Source organism: Canis lupus, chromosome 5, assembly GCF_011100685.1.
Source record: "Canis lupus familiaris isolate Mischka breed German Shepherd chromosome 5, alternate assembly UU_Cfam_GSD_1.0, whole genome shotgun sequence".
Classification (NCBI taxonomy): domain Eukaryota; kingdom Metazoa; phylum Chordata; class Mammalia; order Carnivora; family Canidae; genus Canis; species Canis lupus.
The window spans coordinates 12,370,317-12,396,349 of record NC_049226.1 but is presented as its reverse complement, the minus strand read 5'-3'; the positions used below and the strand labels follow the sequence as shown (position 1 = coordinate 12,396,349).

The window sequence follows — 26,033 nt, the reverse complement described above, 5'->3', positions numbered from 1 at the left end:
GAAACAGGGCCTTTCCATGCATTTCTTTTACAGTTGGTTTAAATAATTAGGATATAGTAAACTCTTTATTCTCAACAGTAATGGAAACATAATTGAATCCCCCGGATTATGCAGAAGATCATATTGTCCATTGGTTTCAACTCCTCTTAAGTGGACTCAGTTAATTTCATTTTATCTTCCCTTCTTGTTTATTCTCAGGCAGAGAAACTGAACAGCTTTGACTTCCGCTGGCACCCAGTCAGTACTCCATAAGTATTTGTTGAATGAATAAATGATGAAAGGACTCTTAGCCACGACCACTCCCTAAGAGGCTGATTGTTTCTTTCATCAAGATGCCAACACCCTCAGCCTCTCCTTCACCCCTTTTACTGCATCTAGGCCATCTTCATCCCTTCATCTCTCATTAACACCCTCATCCCCTCACTCCTCCCACGTGCTGCAGTGCCCACTACAGCTGAGTCAGGCCCCCTCGACTCCTCGAAGGCGCAGCATTGTGTGAGAGGGTCTCTAAACGCCAGCGACATGACCAACACACATCCAGCCATCTGACTTCAGCAGGTGCTTACTGATAACCTTATTATTCATATCTTGCATTTTTCCTAGCATTGTGCCACCGTTTTCTCAAGTTTCTGTGTTTCCTCAGCCCCAGTCTTATTTCCTCCCAGCCCTTAGCATCAGCAGACCATGTCACCTCACTTGGAGTTGGGAAGCCAGCAGAGTCCATCTTGGCACAAGTCAGATCTGTCACACGTGTTTGCTAATCCCCTCAACCAGCTTGCTTATTTATAAATCTCTGTCCATCTCTGGTCCTCCCTGGGCTGTTTCTGCGTTGTCTCTCCACTCTTGTGTTGGCTGCTTCCAGAACTTCCATGTCCTTGACTCTGCTTTTGACTACTCTTCCAGTTATCTGTTGTATCTCCCCAAATTAGAAGTTTTAAACAACTCCATTTTACAACATCACACAATTTTGTCAGATGTTCAGGCAGGGCTTGGCTGATTGGCATCAACTGGGTCACTTGGCAGCATTCAGCTGAGGGTTGGTCAAAAGAGTGTGAACCAACTTCATTTACATGCATGGCACCTTGGTGAAGATGGCTGGAAGGTGGGTCTCAGCTGGCTTCCTCTCCATCTCCAAGGCGTCTCTGTGTGATCTCTCCAGCAGGGTCATTGGACTTCTTATTTGACACATCGGGGCTCCCAGAGACAACGTTATCTTAAAGACAAGGCTTAGAAATAACAGTGTCTCTTCTGACACAGTCTGAAGATCAAAGCGGGCCAGCCCTGATTCAGGGGAAGAGGAAACAGACTCTACTTCTCCGTGAGAAGTGTTTGAAAGAATGTGCTGCATTTAAATTTTTTTTTACTGGCATAGTAAAGGACCACACTGCTCTGTGACCTGGGTTATGACATTTGACATAACTTTTTAAAATTATTTTAAAAATTATTAGGGGGGCCTGGGTGGCTCAGTTGGTTAACCGGCCCACTTTTCTTTTCTTTTTTTTTTAATTTTAATTTCATTTTTTAAAGAGATTTATTTATTTATTCATGAGAGACACAGAGAGGCAGAGACACAGGGAGAGGGAGAAGCAGGCTCCATGGAGGGACCCCGACGTGGGACTTGATCCCCGGTCTCCAGTATCACGCCCTGGGCTGAAGGCAGTGCTAAACCACTGAGCCACCCAGGCTGCCCGCTTTTTTTTTTTTTTAAGATTTTATTTATTTATTCATGAAAGACACACAGAGAGAGGCAGAGACACAGGCAGAGGGAGAAGCAGGCTCTATGCAGGGAGCCCGATGCAGGACTCGATCCCCAGACCCCAGGATCACTCTCTGAGCCGAAGGCAGGGGCTCAACCACTGAGCAACTCAGACATCCCTGCTGGCCCACTCTTAATTCCAGCTCAGATCATGTTCTCAGGGTCCTGGGATCGAGCCCTTCTTTGGGCTCCTTGCTCAGTGGGAAGTCTGCTTGTCTCCCTCTCCCTCTGCCCCTCCCCCTCCCCCTGCTTACTCTCTCTCTCTCTCTCTCTTAAATAAAAAACTCCAATAAAAAATATACAATAAATAAATAAATACATCTTTTAAAAATTATGAAATAATAAAAATTTTAATAGACTTTGTTTTTTACAGCTTTTGATCCCAGCAAGAATGAAAGGAAAATTATAGAGATTTCCCACAGACTACCTGCCCCCACGTATGCATAGTCTCGGCCATCAGTGAGGCCATAGTCACACCTCCTGATCACCCGAAGTCTGTAGTTGCCATCAGGGTTCACTCTCGCTGGTGTCCATTTTACGGGTTTGGACACATGTGTGATGACAAGCATCCACCATTGTGGCACCACACAGGGTGATGTCACTCTTGTGCAGTAGCCGTGGAGACGATGCATCATCCAGAGTTCCTCTATAAGGAAGGACTTGCTGCCCGTTGGTGGGGAATGCAGAGAGCAGTTTCCTGCTGGCAGCCTCTCGCAAGTCTGCCTCAGTTGCATGGGGCACGATTTTTCCGGAGCTCATGCCTTTCCCAGGGCATCTCACATGCGTGCCTGAGCCATGCGGGTGTATAGAGGCCCAGACACTTTGGTCCGGCCACTTCTAACTGACACAAGACCATTCTGACGGGCAGCACTTACTCCAGAGCTGTCCTCTGGGTTGATGGAGGTCCGCGTTGTGCCTTTACTTCTCCCTTTGCCAAATGCAGCTCCTCCCTTCCCTTCACAAGTGTTGATCTTGCTAAGGAGACTGTCTCAGCACCTGGTTTCAGAGAACCTGCCTGTTACACATGTGCAATATGCAACTACATGTGCCTGCGCATAAACATACACATATTATATATGTACATATAGAACATATGCATCATACATGTATATATGCACATATAAAGGTTATATACGCACACACATCCTCTCACACACATGTACATTCACACCCATCCTGGTGTCTGAAGAGCTGCTTCTGTTCCCATCCAAGGCTAACCACATCTACTGGATATTGATTGCTCTCCTCTGCCCTGTACCTCATTCCTTCCTGGCCTGGTGGTCACAGCCCCATAATTGTTGTGAGAGAATGAAGAAGAGCTGCCTCTTCATCCAGGTACATTTTCTAAAAGTGACTACCAGCCCTAATTGTCTTCTCCTTCTTACTCTGACTATAGGGCTGGGCACAAAGTTCAGCCTGGGCCAATCAGAGTCTTCATGGTATTTAACAGGAACTGAGGAGAAAGGCTTTCTTTTCTGATGGCAAAGTTGGGAAGATACATGCCCGGGGCAGCCCATGGAGTGGGTCTGGGCTATGCTTGTCTTCAGGGGAGTGTGAAAGATTCCTAGAGGGCGGCAGGGGCAGGGGTAAGGCAGTGGTTCTGGAAGCGTCCAATCTCTGGGGACTGCCATCTCCAGCTGCATGCCTCTGCCTGTCGCTGGTCATGTAAGCCTGTGCGTTTCTGTTTGTGCCTAAGTTTGTTGATGAAGATACACAATCACTTGCAACTCAGAGTCATGATGAATAAGTAGATCCCTCCAGTGTTGCTCTCTAGTCTCTTTCTGTCCCTTACAGGACCCTTCTCCAATTATCCCACCTTCCAAAGTCTTTCCTCTGTTCCTCTCTACTGGCTGCTTTCCCTTTGCATGAATTAAACACAGGCCTCCCCAGTGGATGGTGGAGAGAAGACTGCCCATTGAGCCCTGGGTCTCTTTAGCTAAATTCTTTTCACAGTGGGCCCCCCACACCCTCACATCCTTACTTCACTCTCTTAAACTCCCACCACCTGTCTTCTGTCCTCATCTCTCTGCTGAAGCAGCAATTTTGAAACTAGTTATCTAGCACTGGCCACAACAAAATCACCTTTCCTCAGTTTTATTATCTTAGATCTATTTTTGGCACATGACACTATTAAGCACTGACAACCTCCTCAACCCTCCAAACAACATGGTGTCAAACTTCCCTTCCTAGAGGCCCTCCATTCCACTGGCATTCCTGAGCAGTGACGTTCTGGTGGAGTCACAAGGGAGAAGATTCAGAGCGTCGGAGAGGAGGATGTTCTCCTCTACTTTGGAGTCAAGAGGAGCAGCAGCTATCCAGATGGTTTGGAGGTCAGTGGGGAAAAAAGTGGAGGGAACTTAGTTGGCTGCCTTTGTTCTTAGTAAAGAGTCAAAGCTATTGACCAAGAGTGTGGAAGGCTGGATGGAAATATTAGTATTGAAGAAAACGGGTGTTAGAAATATTGTAAAGAACAAATTAGCACATCCAAAAGAAATTGAATAATATGGTTATAAATCAGCAGCGAGGGCCTAGATAAGGTAGCCAGTTGGAATGAAATCAGCATAATTTCATCATTTTTGCCAAAAGTCCAAATTTAAGGGAAACCAATTATAGGGCAATTGCAAGCTTTGAGGCATCATGGGAGTGGTTCACCAGGGTCCAGACTAGATGAAGTTGAGGCCAGAAGAGGCTCTAGACCTCCAGACTAGGACAAATATTAGTTTAGCAAACTAGAGAGAAGGAGAAAGAATGATGACAAATCATTGGTAAAGCAGGGATCTTGAAATAGAAAAGCTCCAGCTGATGACATGACCCCTGGTGTGGCCATCCTTGGCACTAGCAGTTCTCAAATTGTGCATCAGAATCACATGGAAGCCTTGTTAAAGCATATTGCTGGCCCCACCTGCAGAGATTCTGATCCAGCATGTCTGGAGTGGGTATGAGATGTGCATTTCTAACAAGTTTTTGGTGATGCTGATGCTACTGGTCCAAGGACCATGCTTTGAGGGCTGCTGCTTTGCTGTGAGAAATAGAAAGGAGATGAAGATGGTGGTGACGAAGCTGGGATCTGACAGGCCAAGTTCATCAGTCATCAACAAAAACTTAGCGTACTGAAAGGTGCTCAAGGCTTTGAGCGTCAGAAGACTACATCAAGGAGAGTAGGGGGTTGCAGAGAAGAAGGGCTCACATGCAGTGGCTGCAGGATCATGCTCTGCAAGGGGGTTGAGAACAAGTGTGACCTTCTACAAATTGGGGCCAGGGAAGAGGAAACAGTTTCTTGGGGAAACGATTTTGAGACATATTTATAATTAAGGGAAAGACACATTCCCATTTGGACAGTGAGGTACAAAGAATGCTGGTATCAGGATTTACAGCTATGTGGGAGTGTGCTCACTAATCAGAACACGATTCCACAGAACACCAAGTCACTGGGTGATTGGTGGAGCAGGTGCCATGGAGTCTGAGGAGTGGATGGGAACCTGGTTTGGATGAAAATGGGGCTGACAATGGGAAATAGGGAAGAAGACAAGGTGGGCGGGCTCTGGCTATGGACTCTACCTTCCCTATGGGGATCGAACCACCCCACTGGTGGTTGGTGAATATCTATGTGTGCTTTTGCTTTGAGAATGTCTTCTTAGCTTCTGATGATAGTAGTGTGACTGAGTAGAAGGTAGGCAAAAGGTGCTGTGAGCGGAGGCAGGAGGGCAGGCTGACACTATGCCTGTATGGATTTTTCTTTCTTTCCTTCTTTCTTTTGCCTTAAATGCTTTGCAGTATAGTGGCAACAAGTAAATATTTGTTGAAACAATTGATCCATATCACTGATCCCCTTCACTGTCCTCATTGTTGCATAGTGTGGCTTGTGTCTCATCACACATGGCACTGCATTAACAATTGTAACAGGAGGATGCTAATGGGGCAAACGAACATTTTGCAGCAAACAGCATTGGTCACTCTGCTGTAATAAGACCGAGCTAAGAATCAAAGTCCTTGTTTTCACTCTGTTTGTGACCTCGGCAGTGTTTGGGTCTATGATTTTTAAAGACTCTTGCAATTGAAAGCTGTATTGTGTAATGAAAAAAAGAAAAGAGTAGATTTAGAATTACATAGGTTGTGATCCTACTTTTAGATCAGCTCCTTAGACTCTGGAGAAGTTACCCACACCATCTTGTCCCAGTGTCTCTATCTTTTTGTCGTTAAAAGAAAGAAAGAAAGAAAGAAAGAAAGAAAGAAAGAAAGAGAAAAAGAAGTAAGTGGTCTTACAGGGTAGTTGCAAAGATTTAATAAAACAGCATTTCCAACATTCTTAAACACATTTCTGGGACATACCAAGTGTTCAATAATATGATTTACTTGTTTTTCTTTCCTTCCTCAGTCTCCACTTTTACCTTGATCATTCTGTACACTTTTGGGGGTCAGAGAACTATTTTTGCAGTAGGGAGTGCAGGATGCAGATGAGCAAAATACGTTTTGAAGCACTCACCTACACTACACTACTCCTCGCTGTCAAGGGTGTAACAGTCCTTGTTAGGCAGGAAACTTTCCTCCATGTTATTAAGCTCCCTTTTCATGAGTTACGTGCTTGTAAAGCAGGGCTTGGATGTTCTAGAAAGGGAAAGCTTTTCAGAAAAAAACAGGGATTACATTTCCCTGTACATACTCGCAAGTATGAAATTAAGAGGAAAAAGCTTTGCCAAGTCTGCATCGTGCCTGGACACTTGTTCTGAACCTGAAAGTTCTTGGCAGCTCTTAAAGCACGCACCTCCCTTAATCTGTCCCTGGATGGGACCTATCCGGGAAATTTATAGTTTATTTCCCCAATGCTTCATCTTTGTGCATTTCCCTGATGGTGTCAATTAGAGAAAGAAAGAAAGAAAGAAAGAAAGAAAGAAAGAAAGAAAGAAAGAAAGAAAGAAAGAAAGAAAGAAAGAAAGAAAGAAAGAAAGAAAAAAGGTCTCTATTTCCAGTGTCCCTCATTTCCCGAGTACAAGTTGACAAGAACTTTGTCTGACACTGTGAATACGTTCAAACTGCTTCAAAACAGTTTGAAGAAAACCCTCCTTGAAACGAACTCTGTATACTTGCAGTGTCCCAGAGAAACTCGCTGAAAAGTCACCAAAGTGAGGGGGTAGGGGTGGGGGACCGCCATGCTTTCTACATAATTTTTTTCCTGTTTCAAGACTGGGGAGAGGAGGAGAACTATATCCTGTGAAGTCAAAGGTAGGGCATATTAAGGTTTTTTTGGCACTGCAAATTGCTACCATAAAGTTCAGACTCCAAAAAAAAAAAAAAGTCTTCTGTTCACTTCAGTTGAAAATAAAATCAGAATCGAGGGAGCCAACATCCTCTTTCACTTAATATGTAAATGGCGGTGCTGCCAGCGTGTGATTTACTCAGGCCTGTCTTAGTTTGTTTCTGTCACAGAATGCTTCTCTTAGGTTCCTTGAGTTAGATGCAGCAAGTCAGGAATATAAATTTATAGAGTATGATCATGAGAGAGCCGCCTTGATGTTTTTCTTTCTTACAATGGTGTTATGTGTGTGTGTACGTGTGTGTTTTCCAAAGGATATGACCCTGACTCTGCTGATTTTTTTTTTTAGATGTTTTGAGAGAAGGCGAGGCATTGTTAGAAGAAGTGGGAACGCAGAAAAAAATGAACAGAGTGACCTTGATGGTTTGGGGTGGCATGTTGTCTCCATCTCTTCTGGGAAGTGGTCTTTTTCTGTGGTGCATGATCCCAACGGGCAGGTAGGTTTGGGCCTGTTTGCAATAACCAATGTGATGCTCCACGTCCTTCTCTGGAGGGAGATATTAGAAGAACAACAATGACAGCACCCCTAAGGGCATGGAGGGGGGAAAGCCTAAGGAATCTGAGATATGAGGAGGTTCCAAGTAAAATAGGAACAAAAGCTGGGCTTAGCAGCCTCATCCTGGACTGTCTGTATCTTCCCCTTATCAAAGCACTGCCCTTGACCTTACTATTTGGCTTCCCGGTTGTTTGTGGGACCACTGCACACCCTGTTCCCCACAGATGGAGGCAAAGTCTGCATTCACACGATGAGACTTGTCTTCTCTCTGTAGGCTCTGTTCCCAGAACAGGCCGGCCTCGTTCGGATTCTTCCATTCAGGAGCACCAAAGCAGTCTGTATTTTGTCTGTAAGATCTCAGGGAAGCCTCCGGCCTGGAGGGTCATCCTGGTTGTTCTAGATGGGTCTTCCCGAGAGAGAGCAGTGTTCCATGGGAGCTGACCCCTTGGCAGTCTGCCCTTGTCCTAGGATTCATCACTTCACGTAGGACAGCAGATACTCCTTCCTCCATTACTACTTTGAAGGGTGGGGAGGAAGGAGTGGGCCATGAATATTTAATCAGGGAAAAGTAGGAGAGCCTTATTTGGAGAAACTACTTAATAGCAGTGCTGGTCCCTCCCCAGATGCAGGTGGATGCCACGTTGCCAGCCTCGCTCCAGACATTTGCAGGCTTTCATCTTTAATCATCTCTTCTGGGTTTGCTTTGAGTGGGGATCTACGAAGGCTCCTGTCTCTCCATCAAAACGCATCTCTAATTTAAACAGCTGTTAATAAGGGTTAAATCTGCAGGCTGAGCTGGCCCTTCACTTGTTACTTGCAAAGGGGGAAAAATCAATGGAGCAGGAAGCCAGAGGGGCGTCCATTTTGAAAAGCCGTAATGAATTACGTTTCCTTAGCGAAGCTGGCAACCTCCAGTCCTGCTCTCACAGCCTCCCTTTCACATATCCAAGCCCTCTGCGACACATCAAATTTAATGAGACTGCACAGATCTCAAATAAGGAAGGGGAGCGCTGCTGCTGGGGCACTTTATTAAGGAGGATCAGAGAAAACTCTGGCTTTTAAAAGGAGCCCTTAAAGGCAAAGGATCTTTTTGGGGGGCTGTGGAAGGAGGTCCCTGATTTCATTGTTTCATGTCCCCTCTGGTCTGGAGCACTTGACGACCTAATTCATCGTGAGCTCTTGGGGCTCAGCCTTAGCAAACAGGTCCCCGAACCTCAGGACCACTGCAGACCAAGAGGACTGGGAACCTTTTGATTTAGCACCACCCCCACCCGCCTCAGGTCCATTAGAAGCAAATGGAGAGAGTAGCTTTCTGCAACTGCCTTCCATGTGATGAATCATTGTCATAACTGTATTTTCCAAATCAATAATTAAATCACTTATTTGCCCGATAGAACTGCACTTATGCAGATAGTGGGCGAAAGATTTTGAAATCTAGAAAAGCCGGTAGATGTGTTGGCCGCACATTTAAGAGTCAGAACGTTACCTGGGCATCAAGAGAACTTTTCGTTCATGTATCAGCTTTGTTGCTAATTTACAAAGCCTCTGTGATAAAATGCTATAACTCGACCTTCAATTTACTCGTTTATGAAATGAGAGGGTGAGGATAATCTACAATTCTCCACTGAGACTTCAGGCTCTGGATCAGTCTTGGAAAACAGAAGACACAATGGTGCTGAACCAGGGACACTGTGTGAGCTAGACACAGCTCTAGAGAAAAGCAACACACTTCTTTGGTGAGTCTTTCCTAGAGCCTCCCAGAAAAACTATTCTGGGATGCAGATCTCCAGGTACTGCATTCCAGAACAGTTTTCCTCTCCTAATCTCTGGTGACGACCAGATTTTTCTTATGCCCTGTGTAAGAAAAATAATGATAAAATGATAGCTGACATGTACAACACTGTGATCATGTGCCAGGCAGGGGGCTGAGGGGTGTATGAGCATTCTCTTGAGGGGCATGGGAGAGGAGAACCTGTGCTGGACCCAGCCCTCCTGGATTCAAATCACCTCTTTGCTATTTCCTGGCTGTGTGACCTTGGGCAAGTTACTTAATTAACAGTGCCTGGCACATAATAGGTGCTACAGAACTGCTGATGTTATGATCTCATCTCAACCTCAACTTATTCCCGCGAGGTAGGTATGATGATCTCCATCTTCCATACAGGAGCCTACAATGGAACACCAGGGTGGCTCAGCAGTTGAGCATCTGCCTTTGGCTCAGAGCGTGATCCCGGAGTCCTGGGATCGAGTCTCACATCGGGCTTCCTGCATGGAGACTGCTTCTCCCTCTGCCTGTGTCTCTGCCTCTCTCTCTCTCTCTGTGTCTCCCTCTCATGAATGAATGAATAAATAAATAAACAAATATATAAAATTGTATAGGAGCCTACAGCTCAACACCTGCCCTGAGATCACCGGGTTGGTGAGCGGTAGAGCTAAGAATCAAAACCTGAACTCCCAATCAGTTTGGGTCTTTTCAAGTCTTCTTTGTGCTTTAGTGGAAGTAAAATCAACCCATGTTGTTGAAGCAAGAATGTTTATTCTCCCCTCTACTCTCTATCTCAGAGCTCTTGGATTTCTCTTGGTCAACTTTCCCAGCCTTCCCTTTTATCCCTTTTTCTGTAGGTTTGCATCACAGTTCCTGTTTCCATTTCTTTTTTTTTTTTTTTAATTTTTTTTTTTAAGATTTTTATTCATGATAGTCACACACACACAGAGAGAGAGAGAGAGAGAGAGAGAGGCAGAGACACAGGCAGAGGGAGAAGCAGGCTCCATGCACCGGGAGCCCGATGTGGGATTCGATCCCGGGTCTCCAGGATCGCGCCCTGGGCCAAAGGCAGGCGCCAAACCGCTGCGCCACCCAGGGATCCCCATTTCTTTCTTTCTTTGTGTGGCCTTCTCTTCAAGGCCATTGCAGTTTTTCTTGGGGATTCCATTATGAGACTGGCGTACAATGTCTTGCTCTGCACCACTGATTGGGCGAGGAGGGAAGCCAACCAGCAGGAGAGAGGAGGGCAGTGCCCAGACTTCTATTGGGACTAAAAGGAAACCAACCGATCAGGTAGGCCTGGATGACTTTGTATCCCAGATGGCAGCTTTCTGGAACATAAAGGCCCAGAAGAGATAGCAGTTGAACGGAAGGATGGTGAGATTAAATGTGAATATGGGAAAAAAGCCCTGGAGTATGGGTAGATGAGGTCAGAGAATGCAGCATGTACTGTTGAGACCTTGTTGGGAGAATGCACTGGAAGAGAGCAGTGACATTCATTGTAACTCTTTGAGGGTAACTTTTGCTTAGTTTCGTCCCTATTGGGAAATAATATGGGGTGTTCAAACTGAAGAGTCTTGGAAAGGATGGCAAGGTGATGGAATCAGTTGCTTGGCCCATCTACGTCTCTGGACTCCTACCTTAGCTTGTGGTCTGATTTTATCTATGGGTAGACAGAAGAGAGATAACTTATGCACGTATGCATGTAGTTTGCAATGTTATTTGTTTAAAGTCAAGTTTTCTTTGTGTCCTCTGTCTTTGTTTTATGGCGGTGCATCCTCTTTCTATGCTCATGCCACCATCTTAGTCTTAAAGCTTCTTGTTAGAACCACGTTGTTTCTTCTCTCTTTGTCTCCTGGCACTTCCTGCAGTAAAGGGTACTGTCTGTGTTGACTACTTCCTTAGAAAAGTCTTTCTTGGTGTAACTGAGTGTTCCCAGAGGGGCCTTCCCTTTTTCTTCTGCCCTTTCTGGCTCTCAGCATTTAACCCTGGTGGTAGTCAACAGACTTTAACAATACATGGAATCAGAGTTATTCAGCTTGTGGTGAGCAATCTAGGGAAAATACCAAATTAATTAGTTATCATAGGTGGTAGCAAGTGCCTTGGCCTGCTCTAGAGAACTAGGTGTAGGGCTTCTTTTGAGACTGAGCTAGAAATGGAGCCAATGGCAGAAATCTGAGACATATCTCAGGAATACACTAATAATCTCTAACAAACTGCTATAATGTGAGACCACAATAGCAGGATCTTCACTCTACTTTGAAGCATTGACAATAGGCTTACCCCTGCATTTTCTCTGACCTTACTTCTGACCAATGAGGTAGGAGATGGAAAGGAAACTTCAAGAATACAGATAGACTTAATGTCAGTAGAATCCAGGTTTCTAAGCATAAGAAGTTATCTAACATGGAATTGGTGTGCTGGACCCTTGAATAAAGTGAACACCCAAGGTCTGCTTGACTTCATGGCTCCTGCAGATACACCACAGCCATCCAGGTATCTTTTTTTTTCTCACAGAGCCAAGAGGTTCATAATCTGAGCCACAAGAAAGCCATTTTTAACTGATAGTGGATAGTGGATATCTGTATTTATACTTCCACAGCCATGGGTTCATAGTCTCCACCTGGGGCACTGATATCTGAAGTGAGATACCATAAAGTTCACTGCTAACATGTTATGTGTTCACTGCTACCATTCTGCTCTAGTCTGACAGTGGTTTACAGGGCTCTAAAGACAGTAGATTGGAAGGAATCATAATACAACTTGCCTTGATTATCTCTTGGTTTTCCTTGGTTTTAAATTTAAATTTAAAAAAATTTGAATTTTTCCTCTTGATAAGTGAACATTTACTGATATTAATCCAGGATATGCTGTGTGCAGGGCTGATGTGATTTATGTGTCATGTGATGGACAGAATAAGGAACAGAATGTTCTACTTCTAACCAGGTACTTGAAGACACAGGCAAATAGGCATAGCTATTAGGCAAGTGAACATAACGTATCTGGGCCTCAGTTTCCATATTTGTAAAATATAATACCCACTTCATAGGTTTGTTTGGGAGATTAAATAAGATATTGTGTATAAAGCCCTTGGCACATGACATGATACATAAAAAGTACTCAAGCACAATAAGAATCCCTATCGATAATATGCATAATGAAAGCAGTGTAACAAACTGGTTGCAGACAAAGTGCATGAAAGAACTTGCTGAAGAAACACAGAGATCCATAAAGATCATCTTAAAGTTTAAGATTAAACTAGGGCTTTACAATGACAAAATTAAAGAAAAAAGAAAAGAAAAATCCCTCAAACTATCCGATCAATTCTGTGATTTCACAAGTGGTCAGTTTTGTGAAAAATACTTGTATGTATAAAATCATACTTGCTGCTTCGCTTACAACTATTGATCTACCAGATTCGGCAAGACACAGCCTGTGTGTGCACACAAGTGTGGTACAAGGGCAAGTGTTCCCTGCTGCTCTGCTCTTGTCGGAGATTGTGAACTTTGGCAAGTCTACTGGACTTTCTACAGGAAAATAATCTAGGATGGTTAAAAAAATGGAGACAAAGGTATGAAAAGCATCTAAGTTTTTAAAAACTAACACCAGCCCTTGCTGGCAGTAAACTAAGGGACTTGGCCATTGTAGATGCTGGCCAGGAGAGGAAGAAAGTCTCCAGAAGGGCATTTATAAGGGCGCAAGGGGACAACTTGACAATAAGCCCATTTTGCTACTCAAGGGCAACACTTGAAGACTGTTCAGTGCCAAAGCCTGGGAGAAGCCTGGGGACAAGGTTTAGATTGTAGCTTTCTGAAGCCACTTTGACAAATATAGCAAGAAGGAATTGGGAAGCGGTGGGTAAAGAGAATTCTGTTCTCTGAGCAGAGTGTCTCCTCCATCACCTGTGCCGCCTCTGCACATCCCACCATGCCATGCTGGAAATATCCCTAGGATGCTCTGTCCCTGGGCAGAGTTTCCAAGGCCTCCCCCGACAACCCAGAGAAGGTGAAATAAAGAAAGGAAACAAAAATGATGGGAGAGAGGAGGAAGGAAGGAAGGAAGGAAGCAAGGAAGGATCTCTTTCCAGGAAGTAAGGCATTTAAATGACTTAGGAAGCTTGAGTCAGAAAGTTGAGAGTTAAAAATCTAAAAAAAAAAAAAAAAAAAAAAAAAGAGAATGCAAAACATCAAGACTCTTGGTGCCAAGAGGTTAGAGCTAGTGAAAAGCCAAGGACATTTGGCTGAGTGTGTGGTGAGGGAAGTGGTATTAAATTCAGGCATTTCAACTGGGCGACTTTGGGCAAACATCAAAATGAACAGGCTAAAGCCCTCGCTGTGGTGCGAGAGGTATGGTATGTGGGACAGTCCCCAGGGTCTGCCCTGCCCCCCCTCCCCCGGCTCCCCCGCCCCCCACGTGACTCCCCCTCCTCACCAGGGCAGTGGAGGAATGTAGGTGGAGTCGCCTGGGCTGGGGCTCTACCGGGGATAACCGAATTCACAGGCTCTGCCGCCAGCTCCTGGGGGCTCCCAGAGACAAAGGGTTTGCAAAGCAGGGGGAGTATTAACCACTTTGTTCTGGGTTCTGTCCCTAACTCCAACGTTTCAAAATGTTCCCTCGTTTTCCCTTAACATTTCCAACTCCTTTCTTACATCGTGTTTCCTTCCTGCAATTGACTTTGCTCCCAGGTTTCTGTGCTCCATGAGGACGACAGGTGTGTGTGTGTGGGGGGGGGGGCTTGATGAGGACAGGTGGGGGGGGTGTGAAGGGGAGAGGGTCAGAGGAAGCCGGAAGGAAGAAGGACCCCACAACCCAACCTTCTTCAGCTGCGTGAAAATAATTCCAGATTTGCAAAGGGCTTTGGTGAGATTGATTGTTGCGGGTGGGAAGGGGGAGGTGATGCTGTGACATTGCTGAACAAGAGCTTTCCTCTCTCTCTTCCCGGGTGCCTGGGTCTCCCAGTCCCCCTGAGCCCGGCTACTTTTGAAGAGTTAAATCTAAGGGAAAACACAGTTTGGAGAAGGTGCTTCACAGAGGGCCAGAGAACAGGCTGCCTGATATTTACGTAATCTGGCAAAAGGGAGGCTGTGTCATGAGACAGAAGCCAGGGCTCAGGAAATAGAGAAAAAGAGGAGAGAGAGGCAGGAAGGTGGAAGAGAAGAAAGGGAGTGAAGGAGGGAGGAAGAGAGAGAGAGCGAGAGAAAGAGGAAGCACATGAACCATAGTTGGAGGTCCCAGGAGGATAAGCAAACAGGGGAAAGGAGTAGAAAGAACCAACATAAATACAGAGTGCAGAATTTCTTAGCACAGTCTGCTGGAATTATGAATTAAACAGCCTAGCATGGATGTGAACTTAACCTTCAAAACACGGGCAAGTTGAAAGTTTAGAGCATTTAAAACATTTTCAACAACGGACCCTGATTTATGCCGTGAGACCACCCTGACCATATGAGCTTCGCAATCAAAGCAACAAGAAGTCAGTAGTTGAAATGTCATGTCAATAAGAACCCAAGAAAAGCAGGTTTCTGATCTAAGTGAAAGTGGACTGCAGCTCACGCTATGGTTTGCACCATGACTTATTTCTCATTGGGTTCTTATTTTGAACCCGACCCAATCTACCTCATAAAAGCTTGCAACTCAACTCTCAGGCTGTTTTCATGAGGAAAAGTCCCTTAAACCTTTTCTTCTCCCCCAGGGTCTTGAACTTCGAGTTTAGAATACATCCAACCGATAGTCGGGAAAAGCTCTGAGGCCTGCTTTGTGTGTGCACACACACATAGGTGCATGGTGCATGCTTTTGTGCTCCAAGGTGGTTTCCTCTGCAAACTCACACACCCACAGGTGTATACACCTCACAAAGTACAAATGAGCATGTGTGATGAAAAGTCTCGAGCTCCCTTCCCCCTTGGAAAATGCTTTCACGGTGTTTCCAAGTGTGGCGCATCTCAGCAAGAATAAAAAATAGAAGGGATGAGGAAATGAAGGGAAAATATGCCACTCACTGAGTACCTACTGTGTGTGATGAATTGGGCCGAGCACACTTTATATGGAACGTTGCAATTCATTTGGTTTAATAGCTGCTTTTAGAATCATATTTTAACACATTGCACATCCGAAACAATCTCTTCTGGTAAACTGTCTGAGAGAGAGAGAGGCCATTTCTATTTGAAAAGCCAGCTGTGAGGAGCTGGAAGGCACACAGCTGCAGACAGCTGGAGGGCTGGTACTGTAACTGGATCCTTGGAGAAGTGAACTCTGGCTCACAGGCCCTGAGGCCGCATGTGGGAAGGCTTGTCAGCATGGAGGAGTTGCTTCTGTGTTCACTCGTCCAGGGCTTCGACTGCCTTTCTCATTTCTCTGATCCATCAGAACCGATCTGGAACATATAGAACCAAGTTACCTGAGAAACAGAGCACGTTACCCCGAGCCCTTCTCCTAACTTCTTAGCAGATTAGAGTACTGTGACTTTACCCTCTTAAAACGACTTCACCCCTCGCTCCCTCAGATTTGTGGATTGTCCCTCAAGATCTAGAAGGTGCTTTTGGTGTGCTCCAGCAGAAACGGGCCAGACCCTTGAAGCAAACGGGGGCTCTGAAAGAACATGGGGTTGGGGTGAAGAGAAGCCTCTCCCATTTGCCAGGGACATATTTGTCCTGTAGATGAGAAAGGTATCTATGCTTATTTCTCTCCATTCAGTTTTTCTGCACAAAAAGAGTGGCTTGAGTTCTGGAAACACTGGCCAGTGATTTGACCTCACAAGAATTCTCTCATTGTAAATATAAAAAATAATATAGCTATAGAAAGCTAATAACCCCTCCCAACAAGAATCAACTTTGGACTTTGTCATTGAGACTTATCATTGGGTAAGAGAAATGCTTTTAAAGACAGGTTCTGAGCAAGGAGAATAGAAAGGCAGGGGTCAAAGGAAGAGCTCCTCATTTGACTCTGTGGCTGGGCCTATGGGTTGGGTCTGTAGGGCCACCCTTGCCACTTAGAAGTGCCCAGAAAAGCCAAAGTTCTTGTCACTCTCAGCATTCAAAGGTAATGCGCTAGAGAAATACTATCAAATGTCAGCTATGTGGTGCAGAATTTCAGACTACAGATAAGAAATATGTTTAGGGCTGAGGTGCCGAGGAGATCATCAAGTTGGTCAGGAAGTAGACTGTGAGGTGGGTCAAAGCAAAAAGGTTCAGAACATGAGTCGAGAACCTAGAAAGAGTGAGAGAGAGTTGGTACTTAAGTGGGAGTTGCCACATGGAAGTGAGCTGGGTCCGACACAAGGTTTTATCTTTTACACAAAGGGAACTGATCCACTGCCTGGAATGTGGGGAATACTACTGGTTTATATCTGCTTCGTAGTTAATAAGACCTCATTGCAGAGATCATCTCATTTTTACCTTTGGCAATGATGGAGGTAAGAAGAACAGGAGGTATTGTTCCCATTCAGTAGACACTGAAACTCGTTTTAAGAGAGATGAAGAGTTTATTCACAGGTATTGATGGCAGAGACAGCTCAAGAACTTGGTGCTCTACCTACTATATCATAGGACTCAAGAAAGTTATTTAGAAAGAATTGAAATACAAGATAAGGAAGAACTGGATGTGAGAAGCTTCCAGAATTTTGGTATTAGAAGTTGGTCAAGTTTTCCAGCAATGTTATCACTGACAGAAAGAGCTCTATCTTTTTTCTGCACCTTAGTGGTTTCTTCCAAACACATTACCGGAAGTAATTTATTTGACCCAATCTGATCTTCTGATCATCCCTGAACTCAGAAGGCAACTGCACATAAAGACAAAGAAGGGTCTTTCTCCCAAGAAGGAGGCCTAAGCCTGCCTTGCCTCTCTCTGAGGGTTACCAAAAATGCCAGAGATGACATATGCTAAAATTCTTCCTGAAGTGTGAAGCACTGTACATAATTATTCACTTGTTAAATGGGGAAAGGATACTTTTTAAGGGGTCCTCAGATGGCGTAGTTGATTAAGCATCTGACTCTTGGTTTCAGCTCAGGTCATGATCTCAAGGTCCTGGGATCGAGGTCCACGTCAGGCTCCACGCTCAGCACGGAGTCTTCTTGAGATTCTCTCTCTGCCCCCCTCTCTCTGCCCCTCCTGCTCATACTGTCTCTCTCTCTCTAAAATAAATAAATGAAATCTTTTTTTAAAAAAGGAAAATAATACTTTAAATGCCCACGTTGTACTAGATATCATGTTAGGTGTTAGAGATACCCAAATACAGAGCAAAATATAACACAATATAAACAAAATATACCTGAATAGAGAATATTTTTAATCTGGTGAAAGCAAAAAACTCATTGCTTTGTTATTTTGTCAGAAACAAAATAGCCCATTCTTTACTATACCCCAAGGAAGCAGGTATTATTATCCCAATTTCTGGGTGAACTATGAGGTTAAATAACCTGGCCAGGAAGTAGTACCTGAATTTGAAGCCTGAGATTTTGACTCCATGGCTCTTGCTCCTGAGATGAGCAGGGATAGAATCAGAGCCACAGACCATGACAGAAGGGTAGTGATGGGGGAGCTAGAATAGCTAGGCAGAGAAGGAAATACTTAAAGGTTGATGAGGAATTTGCCAGGAGGCAAAGTGATGGATGGTAGGGGGTCCCCCCCAGGCTCATAGAAGAGCATGTAAAATACGGTGAAGGAATTGTGGGTGTGGAAACCAAAAAGCAGCAGCCAGCAATGAGGAGCTGCTTCCTCTACCTCTTCATTTTCTTGGTTCATTTCTTATGGTTTAATATCAATGTATAGAAAACTTCTGCTTTGAATTTCAGTGTTTGTCTTTCCATTGAGTAATAATTCCATTCAAGGAAAAATCATTCTGGGTGGTAAGGAGGTCACTATTTATTTATTTAAGATGTGGGCAAACTCCTAATCAAAACTTCTACCATCATCTAAGCTGGCATTTCCCCGATGTGCTTTGTAAAAACTTTTGCCTACGGCTTTCAGATTTGGTTTGCTAGTTAAAATAATATAATTTGGCAATTGCTGAGGCTTTGTGTGCATCTGTTGTGTGTTTAAGTGGAACCTCATGGAGGATTTGGAAACTCAGGTCACGAAGGCAGCTTTAGAGCTACCTCCCGTTGGAAATACATGGTAGGATTCCATCATTTTCCATTACCATCTTCAGCATAATGTCACCGTCTTCACCATCATTGTAGTCAATGCCTTCAGTCGTGGGTTCTGGAGACTTCAGTTGCCATTAGGGACCACGGGCTATTCCCTCTGGGGGAGAACTGTTTGGAATGTGTATTGATAAGGTCAAACAGAAACAGGTAGATGTGCATGCAGGATGCAACAAAGACTCCAGGAAACTCTGAAACAAGTTAGAAGTTTGAACATCTATAGAAGTTTAATTGGCAAGGGGCTTTGTATGGGGTGATGGGAAGTGGTGCTGGATAGGGAAGCAAACTAGCATATTTGCATACTTTCTGTCCTCACTTAAACTTCTGCTGTTAAGTTAGAAACTTATCTGTTAGCTATTTAACATTCAAATCTATCAACTTTAGAAGAAGTAATACGTATGCCAAAAGTGCTTTATGATTTATAAAGTTCTGATGAATGGCGAGTGGTTCCCACTTTTGTTTTTGAAGAGAAAGCCCATGTTTATTCTTTTCAGGGTCTGAAAACCAGGTCTCAGAAGTTTGATGATTTGGACAGAATCTCTGGACAAATGAATAGAAAAGTATAGAACTAAAATTCAGGTCTCATGACTTACCTCTCAGTGATTTTTAGAAGAGATCTTGTCACCTGTCTGTATCTTGCTTTCCCTAATTGGGAAAAGCTCTTCGCAGAACATAGGATTTCAGGTAGAAATATGGGGGGCAGAGTAGTTCTGTAAGCAGAGCCTGGTTGTAAGGCCAGAATCTCTGTCTCTGGAGACCTAAAAGGAAAGTTAACTTTTGGATGCGATTTACCAGAAGGCCTCCCCATCTGGAAGCAGGGGTGTGCCAAAAATGTTCTTGCTAATGACCTATGATCTTGAGATTCTGTTGAGTGGGATTTCTTGTCTTCACAATGACAAAGCAAATGGAGGAGGATGTAAACCTCAGTCATTCTTATTATTTCTATTTACCCAGGCAAAGCATTGTTAATGTTACTACATAAATGAGTCTAATTAGGAACATAAGTCTTGGACTGCAGAAAATCACTTAGCCGCTCTCCATGAATGCTGAGTTTAAAGGAAATAGAATTAAAATGCACTATCAGTTTCTCTCTCTCAGTTTCCCACACTCTCCACCCCTCTAATTCTCTACCCCAGTAATTTCCTTGACTCAGTAGTCCCCATCAGCATCTTACCTTTTGGATTTTCCTCTCGATGCATTCTTTCTAGTCTTTCCCTATGCCTTACAGATAATATGAAGCAGATATCTTTCAAAAGTTACTTCTGCTTTGCATGGTAAATCATTTCCAGAGGCAAACTGTTCTCTTTTGTTCAGCAGGACTCCCCCCGCCCTCAGGTCTCATGTCGATCCATCCATTTAGCCATCCATCTTAAATAACAGTTTATCAAGAGCAGAATTATGCAGACCAAGCATTAGCCAACACACAGGGAACATGCTGTAACATTTGCACCCACCTCCCTAACTATCCAAGTTGGAGGACAAGGAGCTATGTTCAGTTTTCAGCAGAATGCACATATGAGGCTCTCCATAAATGCAAAATTTGTGGGCATACACCATTGATAGTATCCTTTTCTAGAGGCATATTCAGTTGAAAGGGATTTTTTTTTGTATCTTAATTTTCTTAAATTTTTAAAATTTAAATTCAATTAGCCAACATATAGTAGTATATCATTAGCCTCAGATGTCGTGTTCAACAGTTTATCAGTTGTGTATAACCCCCAATACTCACTACACCACGTGCCCTCCTTAATGCTCATCACCCAATTACCCCATCCTCCCACCCACCTTTTTTCCATCAGTTTGTTTCCTATAGTTAAGAGTATCTCATGGTTTTTCTCACTCTCTGATGACTTTCTATTCAGTTTTCCCTCTCTTCCCCTGTGATCATCTGTGCTGTTTCCTATATTCACATATGAATGAAACTATACTATTATTGTCTTTCTCTGATTGACTTATTTTGCTCAGCATAATACCCTCCAGTTCCATCCTCATCCATGCAAATGGTAAGTATTCATCCTTTCTGATGGCTCAGTAATATTCTCTTTATCCATTTGTCTGATGATGGACGTCTTGGCTCTTTCCACAGTTTGTCCACAATGTGGACATTGATGCTATGAAAATTGGGGTGCAGGTGCCCTTTCAGATCACTACATTTGTATCTTTGAGGTAAATACCTAGTAGTGCAATTGCTGGGTCATAGGGTAGCTTTATTTTTAAAATCTTGAGAAACCTCCATATTTTCCAGAGTAGCTGTACCAGCTTACATTCCCATCAACAGTGTAAGAGGGTTCCCCTTTCTTGGCATCCTTGCCAACATTTGTTGTTTCCTGTCTTGTTAATTTTAGCCATTCTGACTGGTGTAAAGTGGTATCTCATTGTGGATTTGATTTGTATTTCCCTGATGTGAAGTGATGTGGAGCATTTTTCATGTGTCTGTTGGCCATTTGCATGTTTTTTTTTTTTTGAGAAATGTCTTTTCATGGGCACAAAAACAGACTCATAGATCAATAGAACAGAATAAAGAACCCAGAAATGGACCCTCAACTCTATGACCAACTAATCTTCAACAAAGCAGGAAAGAATATCCAATGGAAAAAATGATGATCTCTTCAATAAATGATCCTATGAAAATTGGACAGCCACATGCAGAAGAATGAAACTGGACCATTTTCTTACACCATACACAAAGATAAACTCAAAATGGATGAAAGACCTAACTGTGAGACAGGAATCCATAAAAATCCAAGAGGAGAATACAGGCAGCAACCTCTTTGACCTCAACCACAGCAACTTCTTGCTAGACACATCTCCAAAGGCAAGGGAAACAAAAGAAAAAATGAATTATTGGGACTTCATTAAGATAAAAAGCTTCTGCACAGTGAAGGAAACTGTCAATAAAACTAAAAGGCACCCTATAGAATGGTAGAGGATATTTGCAAATGACAAATCAGATAAAGGGCTAGTATCTAAGATCTATATAAAGAACTTACCAAACTCAACACCCCAAAAAACAAATAATCCAGTCAAGAAATAGGCTGAAAGAGATTTAAAAAAATTTAGCTCCTGTCAGGGTGGCTGGGTGGTTCAGCAGGTTAAGTATCTGACTCTTGATTTTGGCTCAGGTCATGATCTCAGGGTAGTGAGATGGAGCCCTGTGTCTGGCTCCACACTGAGCATGGAATCTGCTTGAGATTCTTTCTCTCCCTCTCCTTCTGTCCCACCCTGCTCTTTCTCTCTCTCTCTCTCTAAAAATAAACTTTTAAAAAATCTTTTAAAAAAGTTGGCCCCTGTCTTTCTCTCTAGGAGGTTGATGTATTAGGAAAATCATGAATTAATTTGAAATACTTCATAATAAACTACGAGATATTAAAACAGAGAGGTAGATGCCTAAGAGGCTGTGCACAATTAGGGAAGATTTGCATTGATGAAAGGTAGCTCATTGAAGAATTAAACTGGGCTTTGAAAGACAGCTGATATTTGGATAATTAAAAAGGAGGATAAAGGACAATAATAGGGAGAATGTGTTATTTTCTAGGCTGTGTTCTACTCTACACACACACACACAGATATATGCACTTATGTCTGTGTATCTGTTTCTCTATATATACTCATTTAATCTGTATAGAAACATATGGTGTGGTACGTTTATCTACTCATTTTGTAGATGAGTAAATTGAATAACAGAGATTTTCAGTAACATAACTAGGAATTGGCAGTCAGAATTTGAACCTAGACAGATTAGTCATAGGGCATATGTTCTTTACCATTGTGCAATAGGATTCCCACAGGTAGACAAGATGAATGGAATAGGAAAGGTTAGATGGGACAGGCCTGTGGAAAGAAAGAATCAACCATGGCTGAGGGAAGGGTGTTAGCATTCTTTACTTCACTAAATAAATGAATCTTTTAAGTATTCAACCAAATCTCTACCATCTACATAGTTTTTAAAGGAATATCTGATGATCCTCAGAAGTTCAGCCCCAGGGCACCACAACAATGGGTTAACTTTTTCCTTTGGTCTACGTTTTATTTTTTCCCTGGTAAAAATAATATTTAATATAGAGCTCAGACCATATGATTTATTGCCTGTTTGAAAATCCTTTTCATCACTGTATATTTTACCAGTAAATATTTAATCCTTGGCACCAAATGCCACCCTGTTTATTAACTTTAGAGCTCATATTTTATAGTAAACCAAATTCTAAAATATCCTATGAAGAGAAGGATATTTCATCTACACAGTCCATGGAGAAATTATATCAAAGCAACCCCAAATAGCACCACTTGATCACCCCTTTAATTATTGGAAAGCTTGATCACTGTAACAACAAACTTTCCTTAACAATAATATCTATATTATATTTCATTTGCTGTAGAATCCCTGGTTTTCATCCCAAACAATTGTCTTATGCCCCAAACATGACCAGAATAAATGACCTGGCTAGAGACTTCACGCCTTTCCATGGGTGGGCCCATCTGCCTGATGATTCTGAGGCTTTGGTTTCAAAAACTTAAAACCACCAGGCTCAGAAAAGATAAATCTTTCTCAGTTTGCTTCAGAAAATCTAAACCCAATATAATCCACATCAGTGGCTTCTGGAGACAGTTACTCATCTGTCTCTCAGAAATGAGCCTTTTTGGTTCTCACTATTTCCCTTCTAAACTACTGGAGTTGTGCTCTATAGAATGATTTTAAACCATCTCTCTGAGTTTTCTTTCCTCATCGACCTTGCAAAACTCTATACTTCAAAACACATGCTATACTTTCCTATATGCTGTTTATACCATTCACTCTCAAGAAACTGCCTTTCCCTTCCACCTTCCCCATAGTTATTGAAATCATAACCTTTATTTTACTCAAAGTTTAATACAAAGAGCTCACTCCCATGAAGTCTTCCCTGATTTTAAGAAATTAAATACATAATTCCTTATACATATCTTAATTCTTAATACAATATCACTCTTTTACCTGCACCCCGATGTTTCTAGCAGCAATGGCCACTATAGCCAAACTGTGGAAGGAGCCTCGGTGTCCAACGAAAGATGAATGGATAAAGAAGATGTGGTTTATGTATACAATGGAATATTACTCAGCTATTAGAAATGACAAATACCCACCATTTGCTTCAACGTGGATGGAACTGGAGGGTATTATGCTGAGTGAAGTAAGTCAGTCGGAGAAGGACAAACATTATATGTTCTCATTCATTTGGGGAATATAAATAATAGTGAAAGGGAAAATAAGGGAAGGGAGAAGAAATGTGTGGGAAATATCAGAAAGGGAGACAGAACGTAAAGACTGCTAACTCTGGGAAACGAACTAGGGGTGGTAGAAGGGGAGGAGGGCGGGGGGTGGGAGTGAATGGGTGACGGGCACTGGGTATTATTCCGTATGTTAGTAAATTGAACACCAATAAAAAAAAAAAAAACAATATCACTCTTTTTTTTTTTTGCCATTCCAGTTCTTCTCCTTTCCTTATATTTACTAGAAACCTTAAATTGTCTCAATTTTTGAAATGGGAAAGATGCCAGGAAATTGCAGAAAGATCAAAGTTTTAGACACTCCAATCCTAATAAAATTAAGTGAAATACATAGGTTGAGAAATAAGTATAAAAACAACTATGCATGATTTAGTTTGAGTATAGTTTATTATATTTGGCAGACATTTGAAAAAAGATTTCCCATGAGTAATCTATGTGTATGCCTGGTAATGCATGGGATGGCATGTTATAAGGTATAAAGAAATTTATCAATATTAATATTATTGTGCATAGTAAGAGCTCTTTTAACATGCCTATGGTTAATTGACTTGTTGGGTTAATGAATGTTCCTCCTTCCCTCTGTAAGACATTCTCACTGATGCTAATAGCACAGTGAGTATTCATAACTAGTAGGCTACTTTCTAGTAAGACTATGAAATTCTGTTCAGAAAAATTTTGTGTTCACTGAGTCAGTTGAATTCATTCCTAAATCTGTTTATTCCAGTTATACTCAGAATTATAATTATAAAATCTAATTTGGTATTGTGTAAGGCAATGGACTATGAATGCGAGAAAGTGTTCTTTATTTGAAAACACAGTTGAAACAAAGTTGAAATATTTTCAAAAGACTCAATAAAGATAATTATTTTAAAAGATTTCTATTGATTACATGGGGATGAGACAGTTATAACTATTTTGACAAAAACATCTAAAAATCTAGAATTCTGCACTTAACTTTCTTTACAAACAACTCCACTTACTAAGACAATCTACAAGAAATCTACAGCTAATATCACAGATAATGGTGAAAAACTTGAAGCTTTCCTACTAAGATCAGGTACAAGGCCAGGATGTCCTTCTCACCACTCTTTTTCAACATTATACTGGAAGTTCTATAGTTAGTGCAATAAGAGAAGAAAAAGAAATAAAAGGTATAAAGATTGGGAAGTGGGAAATAAAACTGCCATTGTTTGCAGATGGCATGATCATCTATGTAGAAAATCCAAAGAATTAGCAAAAACTCTTGCAACTAACAAATGATTATAGCAAGGTTGTAGGATATGAGGTTAATTTACAAAAGTCGATCACTTTTGTATAAACCAGTAATGAACAAATGCAATTTGAAATTAAAGCACCATATAAGCTACATTAGCACCCCCACCCAAAATGAAACACTTAGGTATAAATCTAATAAAGTACATACAAGATCTACATGAGAAAAACTACAAAGCTCTGATGAATGAAATCAAAGAACTGAACAAATGGAAAGATATTTCCTGTTTATGGATAGAAAGACTCAATATTGTGAAGATGCCTTTTTCTCAATTTGATCTACAGATTAAAATCCTGATAAAAATCTCAGCAATTATTTTGTGAATATTCTCGAATTGATTCTGATGTTTACATGGAGAGGCAAAAAGCCCAAAACAACTAACATGATATTAAAGGAGAAGAACAAAATGGGAGGACTGACATTACCCGACTTGAAGACATACTATAAATCTACAGTATTCAAGCCAGTGGGTATTAAGGAATAAATAAATACAGAGATCAATGGAGAAGAATGGAAAGCCCAAGAATTGACTCACATAAATATAGTCAACTGAATTTTGACAAAGGAAAAAAAGCAATACGATAGAGCAAAGATAGTCTTGTCAACAAAAGAGGCTGGAACAATTGCCCATTCACATGGAAAAAATAAATCTAGACACAGACCTTGCACCCTTTACAAAAATTGACTCGAAATGAATCATGTAAAATGTAAAACTGTAAAACCTCTAGAAGATAAAATACATGTGAAAACCTAGGTAGCTTTGGCCATGGCAATGACTTTAAAAAAAAAAAAAAAAGATTTGTTTTTTATTTTAGAGAGAAAGGGAACAAACAGGGGAAAGGTCAGAGGGAGAGGGAGAGAATCCCAAGCAGACTCACCACTACTTGTGGAACCCAATGCAGGGCTTGCATCATGACCTTGAGATCATGACCTGAGCTGAAATCAAGAGTCGGATGCTCAACCGCCTGAGCCACACAGGTGCCCTGGCAATGACTTTTTAAGTACAACCCCAAACATACAGTTCATGAAG

At 42.3% G+C, this 26,033-nt stretch overlaps 1 protein-coding gene across 9 annotated transcripts in view; it reads left to right on the top strand.

Annotated features, from left to right (window-relative positions):
- The window catches only part of LOC106558787, a 181,464-nt gene that overhangs the window by 47,897 nt on the left and 107,534 nt on the right, over positions 1-26,033 (top strand). For 7 of the 9 annotated variants that reach the window (XM_038535863.1, XM_038535862.1, XM_038535868.1 and 4 more), the window contains exons 1-3: positions 2,406-3,091; positions 3,947-4,086; positions 7,357-7,504. In XM_038535863.1, coding sequence (XP_038391791.1) covers positions 2,861-3,091; positions 3,947-4,086; positions 7,357-7,504 — 519 coding nt within the window. In that variant the 5' untranslated portion in view covers positions 2,406-2,860. Of the gene's footprint in view, positions 1-2,405; positions 3,092-3,946; positions 4,087-7,356; positions 7,505-26,033 lie in introns of those variants that run through there. The other 2 variants (XM_038535869.1, XR_005359134.1) reach the window with 2 other exon arrangements.